The 18,641-nt window shown below is 34.9% G+C and overlaps 1 protein-coding gene across 1 annotated transcript in view; it reads left to right on the top strand.

Annotated features, from left to right (window-relative positions):
- The window catches only part of LOC143257886 (uncharacterized), a 42,543-nt gene extending 37,308 nt beyond the window's left edge, over positions 1 to 5,235 (top strand). Inside the window, exon 4 of the mRNA XM_076516910.1 lies at positions 2,842 to 5,235. Within this exon, the coding sequence (XP_076373025.1) occupies positions 2,842 to 3,099 (258 nt within the window). The 3' untranslated portion in view covers positions 3,100 to 5,235. The remainder of the gene's footprint in view (positions 1 to 2,841) is intronic.
- Positions 5,236 to 18,641: the final 13,406 nt, after the last annotated feature.

Below are 18,641 nucleotides of genomic sequence, written 5' to 3'. Positions count from 1 at the left end.
CGAAATTACGAGAGAAAAAATTGTTTCATGTAAACCCATTTTTTAATCACAAAGAATGAGTTCTGTACCGATTTAAAGTTACAGCTAACCTGTCCTTAATATTTCAACATCTTCTCTAATATTTTTAAATTTATCTTTGTTTTCCAACATACTTGTCCCCTGGGGAGACAGAAGTAATTTTACGAAATTTCGGATTTGATGCTCCTCCTGGTGGACAAAGGAGATGACCCTATATGGCTTATTTCTAAGAAAAAAACAACGACCTGAATGCAAAAATCAACTTGTACTAGTGGCTCCACCTTGTTAAAAACAACATAGAATTTAAACCAATAAATCTTTTTGCTATATAATTTTAGTAAGCCTAACATACGAACTGAAATATTTATCTTTATTCAAAATCTAAAACTTAGCCTTACAATCCTGCTTTACTAATTTGACTTATTTTATTCTCTGCTGTAATTTGTGTCCTTGAGACATTAATATGGAATGAATCTTCGGAACAGACTTCCCTAAAGTAAAGTGAACTTTCGAAGCAAAGAATTCAAAAGCAAAATTAATTTTCAGGAGAAACATCCCTAAAGAAGACTGAGCTTTCAAAATAACGCATTCGAAAACAAAATTACCCATAGCGGTATGTCTACAGACAGACACGCCTCTAAAAACTGGGTTTCGATACCCATGTGGGGGCAGAGCACAGATAGCACATGGTGTAACTTTGTGCTTAATTCTAAACCATCAGTGAACTGAAGAGAAACGAACTTTTAGAATGAAATTTACCTAAAACCTGGAATCAAACACTTTTCTACAGGTTTGCATAACTGTAATTCCTAAAAAAGAAATCCCATTTCTATTGTAGTTACGTGTTGTAATGTATAGCCCAATCATTGTAATTATTGTTTTTATAATAACCAGAGAAGTAACAGGATAACACATGATACACCACACACACACACATATATATATATACAATTATCTTCGCCCGGTATGGCCAGGTGGTTAAGGCACTCGACTCGTAATCTGAGGGTCGCGGGTTCGAGTCCCCGTCACACCAAACGTACCCGACCTTTCATCCGTGGGGCCGTTATAATGTGATGGTCAATCCCATTTTTTGTTGGTAAAAGAGGAGCCCAAGAGTTGGCAGGAGTGGTGACGACTAGCTGCTTTCCTCTAGTCTTACACTGCTAAACTAGGGACGGCTAGTGCAGATAGCCCTCGAGTAGCTTTGGGTGAAATTCAAAATAAACCAAACCTTGTCGTCGATAGGAACTTATACAATCACTGAAGCCTAATTATTAGGTAATTACTAATAATTGTTACTTTTTATATTATTGCTATACTGTAATTAATAACTGACAACCGAAACGAAGGTTATATGATAATTAATATCCTTAACGTCAGCATTTAGCTAAAAGTTTAAATTTGTTTATGTTGTTGACTAACGACGTTCAGTTTTTCAAGTCACTTTGTTATAAACAATTAGTTTCATTATTTTATAAGTTACGTATCAGTTCATAATTTTTTCAGTTACTTACTTTTGATAAAACGTCTTTCATTGCCATTATATAAATCTAAAAGATTATCAGTTTGATTATAATATACCTTATTCTCTTTGACCCGAAACTTTTTATATGTCAATTTAATTTCTATAAGTGGTCATTTTATTTCATATGTTATGTAATGTTTAGTTTTAATTTTGTACTTTAGTTGAGTATGATAAAACAGATACGTCCTGAAGAGGTCAGAGCGACAGAACAGGACTCGTTGCTGTAATTATTATAAATTATGTAAGTTCGGTGAATAACGTAAAGTCAGAACAGTTTTTAAGCTTTTCCTTTTAAGTTACTGACAACTAGAGTTGTATCACGTACTTTAACTAAGGTTATTAAAGATGGGTATATCTTACCAAACACAAGTATGACGGACAACAAGTTCGTAATATCAGGAGAAGAAATTTTAAAATCATTTTTATCTCTTAATATAATAAACTAGTAGGACTTGGTAAGCTTAAAAATCGTCTATTATTTAGTAATACAATAAATCATTACGATTTTGTAAGTTCAAAAAATTGTGTATAGTTTAGGAACTAAAATAAACAATTAATATTCACTTCGTTTCAAAAAGTACACTTTAGTTACACACTTTACATAGCAAAGGATAAACAGAGTATGCAATAATGTATATATATATATAATATTATAATAATATAATATATATAATACTAATATAAAGAATCGAGGGTTTGAATCCCGGTCGCACCAAAAACATATTTGCCATTTCAGCCGTGGGGGCGCTATAATGTAACGGTCAATCTCATTATTCGTTGGTAAAAGAGTAGCCCAAGACTTGGCGGTGAGTGGTGATGACTAGCTGTCTTCCCTCTACTCTTACACTGCTAAATTAGGGACGGCTAGCGCAGATAGCCCTCGTATAGCTTTCAGAAAACAAACATTATATGAGTTATTAAAATGTATAAGTTTCTACGTATGTAATGCACGATTTTTATCGTTTCTGACTGCAGGAAAAAATACATTGAAAACTTTTTTTTTTCCACTGCAAAAAGAATCTTAGATATTTGTTTCTCTTATCCATAATGTTTGATATGTATGTATAGAAATTATTTGATTTGTATATTATAATTATTCTTTCTCACTTATATTAATATATAATAAAATAACCATTCATTATTAATCTAAATTATTATATTATCATTTTATTAAGGGAAATATTCTGCACTTAATTAATTATTTAGAAAAAACAAGGAATTAGCTTATGAATAATCCATACACCACATTTGATAAAGGCTTAGCGCAGACTTAAGTTTTTTTGTTGTTTTGTTTCCAGGCACTGAAGCTAACGGAAACCCAGGTTAAGATCTGGTTCCAAAATCGACGTTACAAGACGAAACGACGACAGCTGTACAACGCAACGGGCTTAGCTACAGGGAAGAAAGTAGCCGTCAAGGTTCTAATGAAAGACGACCAGCTGGTGTACAGACGAGAAGAGCTAATTAGGCCTCCTATCCTTTTTCCGTCTTTCCCCATTCCAGGTTTTCACTATAACTGGCTGTGTCCACCATGGCTAATGGGTTGTTCACAGTAATTTCGCTAAAGCACCTTCGAATTCCCACATTTCATCACCAACATGTCAAGTGGGAGTACTAGCAAAACGTATCAGATACTTAACATGGAAATAGTTTTTAAAATGTCATATGTTCGTGTTTCACTCCGCAAATCACGCTGATAAAGAAGTTTATTACATCTATCTTGAAAAATTCTTAGGCAAGTATGTGATTTCTAAGCATTTCAACGAACTGGTTTCGGAGATGCGAAACGTTTGCGAAGAATTTTTTTAAATACATTTAAATTTTATACTCTGATAGAGAAATACCAAAAGGTTAAATTTCCTTTTTCCGTTTTGATTTGTTTTGAGGATACAAACAAACTGATATAGTGTGTTAGATTCTCAGCCTTATAACGTGTAAAACGTTTAACAGGTTGTCCTAGCTATTCTAACAAGTATAACGAAAACTAGTTGTTTTTTGCATCAATTTCAATTAATGTTAGAGATTTCGAGCAGACTCTGTGGAAACAAAAGAAAGTCTTTATAACCAAACTTCCTTGGTATCAATACACACACGATGGTAAAACTTATGGTAAATGAAGAAACCTATGGGACAATATTATTCGTATTATACTCTGTCTTCTAACATAACATTTTGGGACAGCATGAGGCCAATTGGTTCATCGCGGCTGTTTCATTTTCTAAACTCAACTAAACTTACTAATAAATATTTTTTTAATCTTAAATTCAGCTTTTATCATTCTGATACTTATCAAACTTTATCTTAAACTCACTTAAGTTTGCTGTTTCTAAGACATTCGAAAGCTGCCCATTCCAAAGTCCAACCACTCTCTTAAAAAAATGAAACTGTCTTACCTGAAAATGACTCCTACCCTGCCAAAATTTATATTCGTGTTCACTAGTCCTTTTATTGTCATTGTTAAAGATGAAAAATATTGATACATCAACATTATCCATTCCTTTTACAATATTAAACTTCTTAATCAGATTCCTCCTAATTCTACAATTTTTTTTTTTAGATAAAACAATTTAAGAGGTTTCAGCCTCTCATCATATGCCAACCTCTCTTAAGATCCCAGTTACAACTCTAGTAACCCCACCCTTTCTCAATCCCACTATTCGTTGGTAAAAGAGTAGTCCAAGAGTTGGCGGTGGGTGTTGATAACTAGCTATCTTCCCTCTGGTCTTACACTACTATATTAGGGACGTCTAGAGCAGATGACTCTCATGTGGTTTTACGCGAAATTAAAATCAAACAAACAAAAAATTATCTTCATTTTTGGCTTTTATAAAACTGGTTCTCCAGTATCAGTGTGCTCGACTGTATTTCAATACACGTCGTTACATTAATACTTCAATAGAGTGCGTATCAGTGATAAAATATAAATAAGAATATCAACACTACAACCAAAGCACTACAAATACACCACAAACAGAGTTTAACGTATTTATAAGCTCTGGTTGGTTGTACATGCTGTATATACAATAGACATGTATGAAACGACTGCTCAAAGGAGAAATTAATGGTTTCACATTAATTGTCAATTTCTTACGAATATCGATGTTCAGTATATAAAGTTGGAGACTGCATGGAGTTTTTACATTTAAGCCTTGTTTGTGGTTTATGATATCAGGAATGATTGTGGCCATATTGAAAAACCTATAGGGGTGTTATACTGGTACGCCAGCACTTCTTTACGTGTGTATTTCTTTCTTCTGAAAATCACAGGTAACTACAATATTTTTTCTGAATATTACAGGTAACAACTATCATCATGTCACATACACGAAATAATGTTTTTTTCCCCACAGGCTTTGAAAATAACAATTACGTTAAAAATCATAACAATAAAGTAGCTATGAAATAAAAATTTGCAAAAGTAAATTTTTAGAATGAAATCGAAGTTTAAAAAAGTATTAACTTATCTTCTTAACGAGTTTAAAACGGATGTGTCGCCCTCTAGTATATAAATCTGTATAGCTAGAAAGTTGAAGAATTCAAGGTTTGAAGTGCAGGAAGTCTGTCTATTTTTATTGTTTATTAACGAAGTTAAACCAAGATATGTGTAACATTCTTAAAAATTATTAAATTATGAAATTAGAATATATATGGTGTTTGTGACCTTCCATTAAATTTCAAGAGCATGTATATATACATTAATATTTTTCTGTGTGTGTTGTTTTCTCTATCCCAATTGTAAATCAAGACTTCGTTTCGGAAACAGTTATAAGTGTAGCGGTCGTAATATGAAGGAAATATAAGAGATTGGTTTCTTGTAGTTTCTTAGAGCGTATAAAGGTACTTGGTTCTTTAAGGATAAAAAAAAAAAAAGGATACTGTATCACGTGACGTTAAACGAGTACGTTTATGTCGTTTAGGCCAACGGAAAGTAGGCCTGAAGCAGATTCGGTTTCGAACAGTGAGATCATTCCCAATCAGAGTGTTGCATGGTTGCAAAGTGTATGTTCTAAAGGAATATGTTTTTCATGTTCATAAAGACGTCTGATCTGTTTTGTAATGTGTAATCAATTGCTAAATATTGCTTGAAAATATATATGTGTATATGTTGCACTTAAAGAGACTCCTGTAGTGAATTTATTAGCCGTGATTTCAGAACCCACTCAATGAAACTATGATAATTCTGTTGAACAACCAGCTCGCGCACAAGCATTGACCAATTTGGTATCTATGGTGACATTATAAAACAGCTGTTACGGTGACGACCGACTTGTAGTTGAACTATAAAATGATAAAAAGGGTTAACCCATAAACATGAAAATGTGTTTAAGTTAAGAGTTGGATTCAAACAAAAATGGAAAACAAACTTTACAGATATAATCGTTTCTTTATTCCCATCTTTAAGTTATAGCGATACAAATTTTAAAAGTTGGAAGTCAATTTGAATTAAATGAAACAAAATATTTGTGGTTAAACCATGATGGGTGTTGTACATCCTAACCATGTCAAACAACATCTTAGTACTTTAACCATGCGGAAAAGATGAGGTAAGTCATGCATCCTAACTATGTCAAATAACATCTTAGTACTTTAACCATGCGGAAAAGATGAGGTAAGTTATGCATCCTAACCATGTCAAATAATAGTTTAGTACTTTAACTATGAGGAAAAGATAGGATAAGTCATGCATCCTAACCATGTCAAATAACATCTTAGTACTTTAACCATGAGGAAAAGATGGGATAAGTCATGCATCATAACCATGTCAAATAACATCTTAGTACTTTAACCATGAGGAAAAGATGGGACAAATCACGCATCCTAACCATGTCAAATAACATCTTAGCATTTTAACCACGAGGAAAAGATGGGATAAGTCATGCATCATAACCATGTCAAATGACATCTTAGTATTTTAACCACGAGGAAAAGATGTGATAAATCATGCATCATAACCATGCCAAATAACATCTTAGTATTTTAACCACGAGGAAAAGATGGTATAAGTCACGCATTCTAATCATGTCAAATAACATCTTAGTATTTTAACCATGAGGAAAAGATGGGATAAGTCACGCATCCTAACCATGTCAAATAATATCTTAGTATTTTAACCATGAGGAAAAGATGAAATAAGTCATGCATCTTAACCATGTCAAATAACATCTTAGTATTTTAACCACGAGGAAAAGATGGGATAAGTCATGCATCATAACCATGTCAAATAACATCTTAGTACTTTAACCACGAGGAAAAGATGGTATAAGTCACGCATTCTAATCATGTCAAATAACATCTTAGTATCTTAACCACGAAGAAAAGATGGGATAAGTCATGCATCATAACCATGTCAAATAACATCTTAGTACTTTAACCATGAGGAAAAGATGGGATAAGTCATGCATCCTAACCATGTCAAATAACATCTTAGTACTTTAACCATGAGGAAAAGATGGGATAAGTCATGCATCATAACCATGTCAAATATCATCTTAGTATTTTAACCACGAGGAAAAGATGGAATAAGTCACGCATTCTAATCATGTCAAATAACATCTTAGTATCTTAACCACGAAGAAAAGATGGGATAAGTCATGCATCATAACCATGTCAAATAACATCTTAGTACTTTAACCATGAGGAAAAGATGGGATAAGTCATGCATCATAACCATGTCAAATAACATCTTAGTACTTTAACCACGAGGAAAAGATGGTATAAGTCACGCATTCTAATCATGTTAAATAACATCTTAGTATCTTAACCACGAAGAAAAGATGGGATAAGTCATGCATCATAACCATGTCAAATAACATCTTAGTACTTTAACCATGAGGAAAAGATGGGATAAGTCATGCATCCTAACCATGTCAAATAACATCTTAGTACTTTAACCATGAGGAAAAGATGGGATAAGTCATGCATCATAACCATGTCAAATAACATCTTAGTACTTTAACCACGAGGAAAAGATGGTATAAGTCACGCATTCTAATCATGTCAAATAACATCTTAGTATCTTAACCACGAAGAAAAGATGGGATAAGTCATGCATCATAACCATGTCAAATAACATCTTAGTACTTTAACCATGAGGAAAAGATGGGATAAGTCATGCATCCTAACCATGTCAAATAACATCTTAGTACTTTAACCATGAGGAAAAGATGGGATAAGTCATGCATCATAACCATGTCAAATATCATCTTAGTATTTTAACCACGAGGAAAAGATGGAATAAGTCACGCATTCTAACCATGTCAAATAACATCTTAGTATTTTAACCACGAGGAAGAGATGGGATAAGTCATACATCCTAACCATGTCAAATAACATCTCAGTACTTTAACCATGAGGAAAAGTTGGGATAAGTCATGCATCCTAACCATGTCATATAACATCATTGAAACTTATGAAGAGGCGTATATGTCAGTAATATCATATATATACTATATAAACAGTTAATCTATATAATAATACACTGAAACAATACAAAGTTAATGTATATATAAAATAATCCACTGAGATGACAAAAGTTAATACGTACAGTAATTCACTTAAACAATACAAAGTCAGTATATACAATAATCCTTGAAACAATACAATGAAAATTATTACAGTAGTCCACTGAAACAATATAATATTAATCTATACAATAATTAGTTGAAGCAATAAAACATTAATGCATATAAAACCCTATTAACTAAACAAGTTAAATTAAACATTAATCCGATTAGCAACACTTTGAAACAAGAAATGTTTTGTCAGTATAATAATTTGCTGCACTGAATGTTTACAATAACAATGAAACATTGAAAGAAAGTGGGTGAAATTAAAATGAACAACATAAACGTATTTATGGTTTTATTAGGTTTTGTTTGTCACAGAGTAAAATAGAAGGTTTACTTAGACGAAAGGAACAAGCGTGTTCAATATAGAAATGGTGATTGTTTACGTTGGACTTGTAACCAATAAGATACGTTGATTTGAGAATAACTGATCGTCCATATATAATTGCTGTGTTTCTTTATTTTAACACCGAACCTTCTCTATAATAACCACCTTTTATATAACACAAACCACCTTCTGCATAATACAAACCATCTTCTGTATAATATAAACCACCTTCTGTATAACACATACCACCTTCATATAACTTACACCTATTTTTCAACGCAAGATGGCTCTTTTGTTCGTGAACAGGTATGTTCTTGTGTAATCCGAGACCTGATTCCAAATGTTTATCATACTTCGAACTTAAAACCTTGTTATGCACCGCTAAGATGTTCTTGTCGACACAGCCATCAGTAATATACAAATAAAGCCAGTGCTGTTAGTTCGTTTGGAACGTAGGAGAAAAAAAAAAAATCCGCCCACAAACTTAAGAATCAAGTAGCTGACAAGTAAGTGAAGTAAAGAGAAAAAGTACAACCGATCGTTAAATGAATTCTAGCATGTTAAAACGTTAAAATGTATTAGAGAAAAAACAGTTACATTAACAGAAGATAAAGTAAGGGGAGAGAAAATCTGTCGCCTAAAGACAAAATATAACCAGAACCTGATCATTTTAAGATAGTTAGTCATGTGAATTAGGACAAAGTTTAACCAGAACCTGATCATTTTAAGACACGTGAATAAGGACAAAGTCTAACCAGAACCTGATTATTTTAAGACAAATCAATAAGGATGAAGTCTAACCAGAACCTGATCATTTTAAGACACGTGGATAAGGACAAAGTCTAACCAGAATCTGATTATTTTAAGACAAATGAATAAGGATGAAGTCTAACCAGAACCTGATCATTTTAAGACACGTGGATAAGGACAAAGTCTAACCAGAATCTGATTATTTTAAGACAAATGAATAAGGATGAAGTCTAACAAGAATCTGATCATTTTAAGACACGTGGATAAGGACAAAGTCTAACTAGAATCTGATTATTTTAAGACAAATGAATAAGGATGAAGTCTAACCAGAACCTGATCATTTTAAGACACGTGGATAAGGACAAAGTCTAACCAGAATCTGATCATTTTAAGACACATGAATAAGGATAAAGTCTAACCAGAACCTGATCATTTTATGACACGTGAATAAGGACAAAGTCTAACTAGAATCTGATTATTTTAAGACAAATGAATAAGGATGAAGTCTAACCAGAACCTGATCATTTTAAGGTAGTTAGTCATGTAAATAAGGACAGTCTAACCAGTATCTGATCACTTTAAGACACGTGAATAAAGACAAATTCTAACCAAAACCTGATCATTTTAAGATAGTTAGTCACGTGAATATACATCATTTTGAGTCCGTTTCTCATGAACAGTTTAACTTCTAGCGGGAAATTCTAAACAACTTTATGTGGTCGTCATAATAGCATCTAAGGTGAAAGCGTCAAATTCGACATTCGCAGATCCCCAAAAGGATCTAGATTTCGATAACTAAAAGAAGGAAAAGGTCTATGTAGTATCTGAACCTCCAAGTGCCTGAGAGGTTAAGCTTGCTTACGTAGGTTAAAATGTTTTTTTAACTGAAAAAAATTGAAACGAAACGATTGGTTTTCGAAAACATCGTCTATTTTTCAGTATTCATTTGAAAATATCAAAAATAAGTGTTATTAATCTTTCTAACAAACTCATTGATTTGTTTGTTTGTGTCTCTTTCAAGCACAAATTAGGAGCATACGTTTCGTTTTCTGGAAGGGCGCTGGCATGGACGCGATGCAGTTTCAACAAAATGGGCAAGGTACAGTCCCAAGAAAATTGACGCGATACAGTCCCAACAAACTGGGCATGATACTGTCTGAATAAAATGGACAGGATACAGTCCCAACAAAATGGACGAGATACTGTTTCAACAAAATGGAAAGGATACAGTCCTAACAAAATGGACAAGATACAGTCTCAAAAAAATGGATGGGATGTTGTTCCAACAAAATGGACGAGATGTTGTTCCAACAAAATGGACAAACAGCATTTCCTTCTTCTAGCCTTCTAGTCTGGTCCTTCAATGGGATGGCTGTATATCTATGTACTTGCAACGCTAAAATCTCGAGTTCGATTTCCTTATGCAGTCTAAAGCGTGAATGTTTTAAACAAACAAATCTTATCCATTGAAAGAAAATGGCCGCAAAACGTATTGATATTTGTTTATATTTTTGAACTGCACATTTTAACATCCACCTAAAGAATACCATAAAGAGCAAGTTAACGTCTTATCCTGTGGTCAGTCGTATAACTGAAGTTATAATGACCACACGGAATATACATAAAATGTTTTAATCAGTTAGGCTATTAGAGGAAACGGACAGTAAACTAAAGTTGACTGTGTAGCCTGTCATAAGGATTGTTTATTTTGAATTTCGTGCAAAGCTACGAAAGGGCTATCTTCGCTAGCTGTCCCTAATTTAGCAGCGAAGACTAGAGGGATGTCAGCTAGCCATCACCACCCACCACTAATTCTTGGGCTACTCTTTTACCAACAAACAATGGGATTGACTGAACGTTATAACGTCGCCACGGTAGAAAGGACGAGCACGTCTGGCGTGACGGGGATTCGAACCTACGACTCTTAGACTGCGAGTCGAGCGCCCTAACCACCAAGATATCGCAGGCACTATGAGGAAATAATATGTGCATATAGTCTATCAGATAAGAAGGAAAAACTTTTAAACCGACCTGACCAATTGTACCCATGTTTGAGTTTTGTCTTCGAATTCAAAAACAACATTTAAAACAGTTTCAAATGGTGTTAAACAGAAGTTATAGTTTTTATACCACTTCCATCCTGTCACTAAAAAATTAAATGGAAAAAAAGAGAGAGAGAAAGAAAAGTAAAAGGAAAAAAGAAAAAATACACTTGAGAAAATTGCGATTCACAAAAACGTACGTATAGCACAGTGAGTATGAGCAAATGTTCCCCTTATCTGGGATTGATTTTGTTACAAGATTATCTATGAGGGAGTTAATATCCACTATATTAGATCCATGACAGCATTAAATCTGTTGTGATCTTGGGATTAGTGACGATTTTCATTCAACCACGCGACGTACACGCGTGGAAGTAAAATGTAAAAAATAAAAAAGTTTTATCATTATGTCTAGTAAATAGAATTAGAGCGAAGGCACCGATAAATCCAGTATTCTCTAGCACCGACGACCCTTTTTAAAAGATGAGTTTTTGAAGGGGCGTAATAGTTCTCTACGAGCGTGCGGGAAGGTGACGTCACCATCACTTCTCTTTAGCGGCCGTCGTGTCTCGCGCCTGAATTGAATATACCGTGACAGAGAAATAGTCATCAATTTCACGAATTAAAATATACCAGCGCGTGTTGAAGGGTGAGAACAGGTACTTATTTTAAAACACACCTCTCTTTCTAGCTTATAACGGACTGCATAATAGTTTCTTTTCTTTTTTGAGTAAACGTGCGAACATGCGCAGTCCTTTGACTCTCCGAGGTCGTCGTCTAAATAATTAAAAAAAAAAGGAAGTACATTTGATGGTTTATTTTTATTTCTTCTTCTTGTCCGTTAAAGTATTAACTCGTAAAGCTTAATGTATTCGTCTACTAATTTTCAGAAGGGCATCCTAAAAGCGTGATAGACCACCAGTATTAGCGCACGTACGAGAAACGTTGAACTTCGTTTCCAGAGGTTAAAAAGTGCACAAATATCATGAAGCTTACACACGACTCTGCTGATTTTATTTTAGTGGATTCAGAGTCGTACTTTTGATCAGTTTCATTCTTTAAATCAAAACGTGACAAAACTGAAAGCATTCGACCAACTTATAAAAACGATTGTAAAATATTGTTATCGTTGGTTTTTGCTTTCAGCGCAGAACTAAAAAGGGGGTGGGAAAATCGATTCCTGGATTTTAGAATCATAAAGCTGGAAACTTATGTCTGACGGAGGGAGGGAGGTTACAAAATATAGATTACTTTTGCTAGTTTTTATATTTATGACGCAAAGCTAGGCTACAGCAGGGAATCAAACCACGGGTTTTATACTTGTAAATCTCGAAACGTGTCGCTCAAATATCGTGGGGAAAAGATAAAATGTTAATTATGTTGTTGTTTGTTTTTTACTGCAAGTGTGCTAGTTTCGCTTTGTTCACCACGGGTAATCGAACTGAAAGTCCGTAAAGTCCTCCATCAGAAGACGCGATTCTACAGGGTGGCCCGTAAGTCCCTACCCATCCATATGTTATTATGTTATATTCAATTACGCATGTATTATAAATTTGTTTATTTTTTTCAGAGAAATATGGCCGATGTAAGCCCATTTACACTTAAGGAGCGTATTGTTACAAGTACGTGGGTACATGAGCGCAAGAATACTGGTGACACCCTGGATACATAAGATATATGGATGGGTAGTGACTTATGGGCCACCCTGTAGAATAAAGTAGACGGATAAGTAAATGCTGCAGTCACATAATTTAATGTAAAACAGACTTGCTGCTAACACTAGATATTATAAACGATGTAAGAACACTGATTCATATGAAAGTTGATGTTTAGATCTCAAAATTGACATCTCTTTATATCCTAAGTATCGAACAAACTTCTACCACCCATGTGATTTATATACAGCTGGTTGTTTCTAAGTGCATATATATCTGAAGTGTAGGATAAAATAACCTAACGGTTGTCTTCAAATGGGTGTCCGCGGATTCGAATTCCCGTCACACCAAACATGTTCGCCCTTTCATCCGTGAGGACGTTATAATGTTACGGTGACTCCCACTGTTTGTTGATAAAAGAGTAGCTAAAATGTTGGCGGTGGGTGGTGATGAATAGCTGCCTTCCCTCTAATCTTACACTGCTAAATTATGGATTGCTAGCGCAGATAGCCCTCGTGTAGCTTTGCGCGAAATTCGAAAAACAAACAAATGGGAGTCAGTGGAAACATAAACTGACTTAAAACCAATACCAAAACTGATAATCTAGTATTTTCGGGGTTAAGATATTAAGTAAATGATTTTAACATGAGGTCGGCTCTGAATTAAACTGTTTCCACCACCGTTAAAAGTAAATCGTAAGCCAATACAAAGATCTTACTAATGGACAGAATGTAGATAACCCAATACAAACATCTTACTGATGGACAGAATGTAGATAACCCAATATAAACATCTCACTGATGGACAGAATGTAGATAACCCAATATAAACATCTCACTGATGGACAGAATGTAGATAACCCAATACAAACATCTCACTGATGGACAGAATGTAGATAACCCAATACAAACATCTTACTGATGGACAGAATGTAGATAACCCAATATAAACATCTCACTGATGGACAGAATGTAGATAACCCAATATAAACATCTCACTGATGGACAGAATGTAGATAACCCAATACAAACATCTTACTGATGGACAGAATGTAGATAACCCAATACAAACATCTCACTGATGGACAGAATGTAGATAACCCAATACAAACATCTTACTGATGGACAGAATGTAGGTAACCCAATACAAACATCTTACTGATGGGCAGAATGTAGATAACCCAATACAAACATCTTACTGATGGACAAAATGTAGATAACCCAATACAAACATCTTACTGATGGACAGAATGTAGATAACCCAATACAAACATCTTACTGATGGACAGAATGTAGATAACCCATTTTGTAGTTTTACACCGAAAACACCCACACGAATCTTTTCTTTTTTTTTCAGCGAGAGGAAAGTTAAAAAATTTCCGAACACAGTCGGAAATGTCTCCACAAATGTTACAAATTGTATGTTTTAGTTGTTTTCACGAGTTTATTTGTTTAATAACGTAAAAACAGCGCATTTCTCACGCCCTCTCTTGATCACTGAGACCCCTTTCTGAAACAATACAAGTGACCCAACAGAAATATTAGTATGTCATTCACCATTCGTCACTGAATTATACCAGTTTCGGACTATTCAACTCCTCATCAATGATAAGAGAAGGTTTTTATAACGCGGGAAGCTGTATGTTACGTGTATAGCGATTTTAGTTGTCTACATCTATATAGCTTTTGTAGGATATACTTAAATAATGTTTGACATCTGTGGCGCTATAGAAACACACGGCATGTACTAACGACTGTTTATAAAGGAAGAATAGGAAATTATCGAAATATAGCGAAGATCCAAAACGGCCGAATAATATAACCTGTGAAGAAAACAAGGTGTATTTGTAGGGCATGGGAAACTGCACATAATACTGCAAAATGGATGAACAATATATTAGAATTAGAGCGTAACTTTGTATAATATAGACATGTAAATATTTATAAACTACGGAGGTGTAGAATTACAATCTGTGTATATAACACACCAGGAACAACGGAGGTGTGGAATTACAATCTGTGTATATAACACACCAGGAACTACGGAGGTGTGGAATTACAATCTGTGTATATAACACACCAGGAACTACGGAGGTGTGGAATTACAATCTGTGTATATAACACACCAGGAACTACGGAGGTGTGGAATTACAATCTGTGTATATAACACACCAGGAACTACGGAGGTGTGGAATTACAGTCTGTGTTTATAACACACCAGAAACTACGGATGTACTACATTACAATCTGTGTATAAACACACCAAGAACTACGGATTACTACATTACAATCTGTGTATAAACACACCAAGAACTACGGATTACTACATTACAATCTGTGTATATAACACACCAGAAACTACGGATGTACTACATTACAATCTGTGTATATAACACACCAGAAACTACGGATGTACTACATTACAATCTGTGTATATAACACACCAAGAATTACGGATGTACTACATTACAAGCTGTGTATATTAACACACCAAGAATTACGGATGTACTACATTACAATCTGTGTATATTAACACACCAAGAACTACGGAGGTATTACACTACAATCTGTGTATATAACACACCAGGTATTACATTACAATCTTTATCTATAAACAACAGGTTTTGTTAAGTTTGGATGTGGCTTGTAGTGGTTACCGTGCCAAGCTGTGGGTTAGAAGATCTAAGGCTAGATCCTCGATACTCCAATGAATAAATTATGCACGATTAGCTGTTGCTGTGTTATAACCATAACAGTCAATTCCACAATCTGGTTAAGGATACATTTGTGAGCAGCAACTGACTGGTTGTCAGCCTTTTGATCACTGTTTCTAATTTGGGAAAGACTATGGTCGTTATCCAGTGTCCCTGAACCAGCAGTGTAGTTTATGGGTTGTAAATCCTAAACACTGTATCCAGGGAAGTCTGTTAAAAAGAATGTCAGAAAATTAATCAACAATTTTAAACGCAGTGGCTGAGATATAATTTGTTGCGTACTGTAAAAATATACCAGTTTGGGCTCATGTACAATAATCTTCAATATTCGTTGAAAAAAATCGCTTTTACTTGCTTGTTGGGAAACCTAAACATGAAAAATGTAAATGACATACATTAAATTTGTTCCCGTAACAAATAGTTATAATTAATACACAACGCTGTTGTTAACCCTGAAAACACCTCTTTAATGTGTAATTACTGCTACGCTTGAAAGGAAGTGTCGACTTCATATGATGATGAAGCCTTTTGTTTGTAGTATGGCATAAATGAAAGTTACAGGTTAAAGACAGTTACGAAAAATAATGATGAATACACTTATATGTAAATATAACCAAATCATACTTGAGTACGGAAAGCACATTGTGGTAATATAATAATAAATTGGCAAACAATGATTTACAAGCATAACGAAGTGATTTATTGGAGTAAGGAAAGCGTATTGGCCCGTCATGGCCACGTGGATTAAGGCGTTCGATTCGTAATATGAGGGTCGCGGGTTCGAATCCCGGTCGCACGAAACACGCTCGCCCTTTCAGCCGTGGGTGCGTTATAGGTGACGCTCAATCCCAATATTCGTTTGTAAAAAAGTAGCCCAAGAGTTTGCAGTGGGGGGTGATAACTAGCTGCCTTCCCTCTAGTCTTACACTGCTAAATTAGGGACGGCTAGCGCAGATAGCCCTCGAGTAGCTTTGCGCGAAATTCAGAAACAAATAACACGTGGACATTTGTCCCTTTTTTATTTCTAACAGTCAGTATTCAATAAAATTGGTTTCGTGAATACTTTTCAAATACAAGTTTTTTATTCCTTCCCATCATCTTATTTAACACTTTCAATCGGACGCACCTTTTATTTCTAACGAAAAAAATAATTACTTCGACTTGTGCAACAGGTCAAATTCATGGCTGCAGTGCTTGTTACGCCAACATGCTATTGAAATGTAAAAAGAAAAATTCTAGATTCTAGAAAATTATTTGAATTAACCAAGATTGAACATGTTGAAATTTGACATATATTATAAAAACTAACAGCAACTTATTACTGCTCTTTTGAATGGTACTCCCAGTAGCTTGGCAGTGAATTTGGAGGTTTATAAGGCTAAAAACTGGGTTTCAATACCCGTAGGGGCACAGCACAGACAGCCTATTGCGTAGCTTTGTAAATAACAAAAATCAATACCCCAGTTATTGAGCTATAAGCCTGCAGATTTATGAGACTTTCAATCGGGTTTCGATATGCGTAGTGGGCAGAGCAAAGATAGCCCAATGTGTAGCTTTGTGTTTTAACAACAACCAAGTAAAAGAAACAAAACTAACTAACAAAACCTTGTATGAAGCATAGTGCAGAACAGATAAATTTTGTTTGTTTCTTTGTTTATTTACTGTTAGCATTTCAGGGACTGAACACCGAATTTTAGCCTTTTAAACCCTTGATACTGCTGAGCTACTTGGAAGGTTTGTTTGTTTGTTTTGGAATTTCGCACAAAGCTACTCGAGGGCTATCTGTGCTAGCCGTCCCTAATTTAGCAGTGTAAGACTAGAGGGAAGGCAGCTAGTCATCACCACCCACCGCCAACTCTTGGTCTACTCTTTTATCAACGAATAGTGGGATTGATTGTCACATTATACACCCCCACGGCTGGGAGGGCGAGCATGTTTAGCGCGACGCGGGCGCGAACCCGCGACCATCGGATTACGAGTCGCACGCCTTACGCGCTTGGCCATGCTACTTGGAAGGAGCAAATAACAAAGAAAGTGACACATACAATATATAAAAACCTAACTTAAATATAGTTGGTGTAATTTGTAACCTAATTAATAGTCCTTACACTGAGATCAAGTATTCTATGTAATTTCTATTTGCTTCGTAATACATAGTTGTAATTAACTTATATATATATACCAGGTCATCTAAGTCAACAATTCTATTCTGATTAATGTGCTAACAATAAGTCATAAGCTTTACATTTCTGTACATCTTGCTTATTCAGTTGACCAAGTGTTTATAAAAACACGTGCGTAACTTGTTTGTACCTAATTTTTGTGACAACTTTGATCTAAAGAAAACTCAAGGTCGTAAAATGAAAGACCTCAAATGTAAGTTACTTTTCATCGATTGGATAATGTCATAAATAAACTTGCATTCTTTTCTTTTCTTTTTTTTTTTTTTTTTACGATTTAAGAAGAAAACCCGAGAATGGCTGGTTAGCTTTCTGAGTCCACTTTCCCTCGCGAAACCGGCTGAGACAACCTATCAACAAAAGTCACATGGTTATTGTATTCCTATGTCACGTCTTAGCTTTAGTCTCATCAATTTCTTCGACAAGCGTTCTTCAACCTCGTAATCAGCATATCAGTAACTGGCTTCTCCCACATCAGTCTTAACACAAAACTTAAAGAACTCTAGGTCATAAATCTTCCACGAGAGGGCCTTCCGGTTCAGAAGTCATCATGGCGACGGTATTGTTTAGATAGGAGAATAATAATATCTGGGCTAAAATTGCCTACCGATCATACTAAGAAGCAAGGAGGTGGGGGGGGAGGGTAACAAGAGGTTTTATAGAAGTACTTAACCGAAAAACGATAACCTGACAGCTGTAATGTTAACATTTGTCGATTGCAATATTTGTTCAACCAGCTGTTCGAGAAACCATGCTAGTTTTGTCCGTCAATTGAAACTACTCAGAGCACTTGACGTCAAATAAAACAAATTCACTTGCACCAATAGCAATCTGTAAGACATTAGTCAGAGCATCTGAGGTGCC

The sequence above is a fragment of the Tachypleus tridentatus genome, chromosome 7, assembly GCF_004210375.1.
Source record: "Tachypleus tridentatus isolate NWPU-2018 chromosome 7, ASM421037v1, whole genome shotgun sequence".
Lineage (NCBI taxonomy): Eukaryota > Metazoa > Arthropoda > Merostomata > Xiphosura > Limulidae > Tachypleus > Tachypleus tridentatus.
This window is presented reverse-complemented; position numbering and strand designations above follow the sequence as displayed.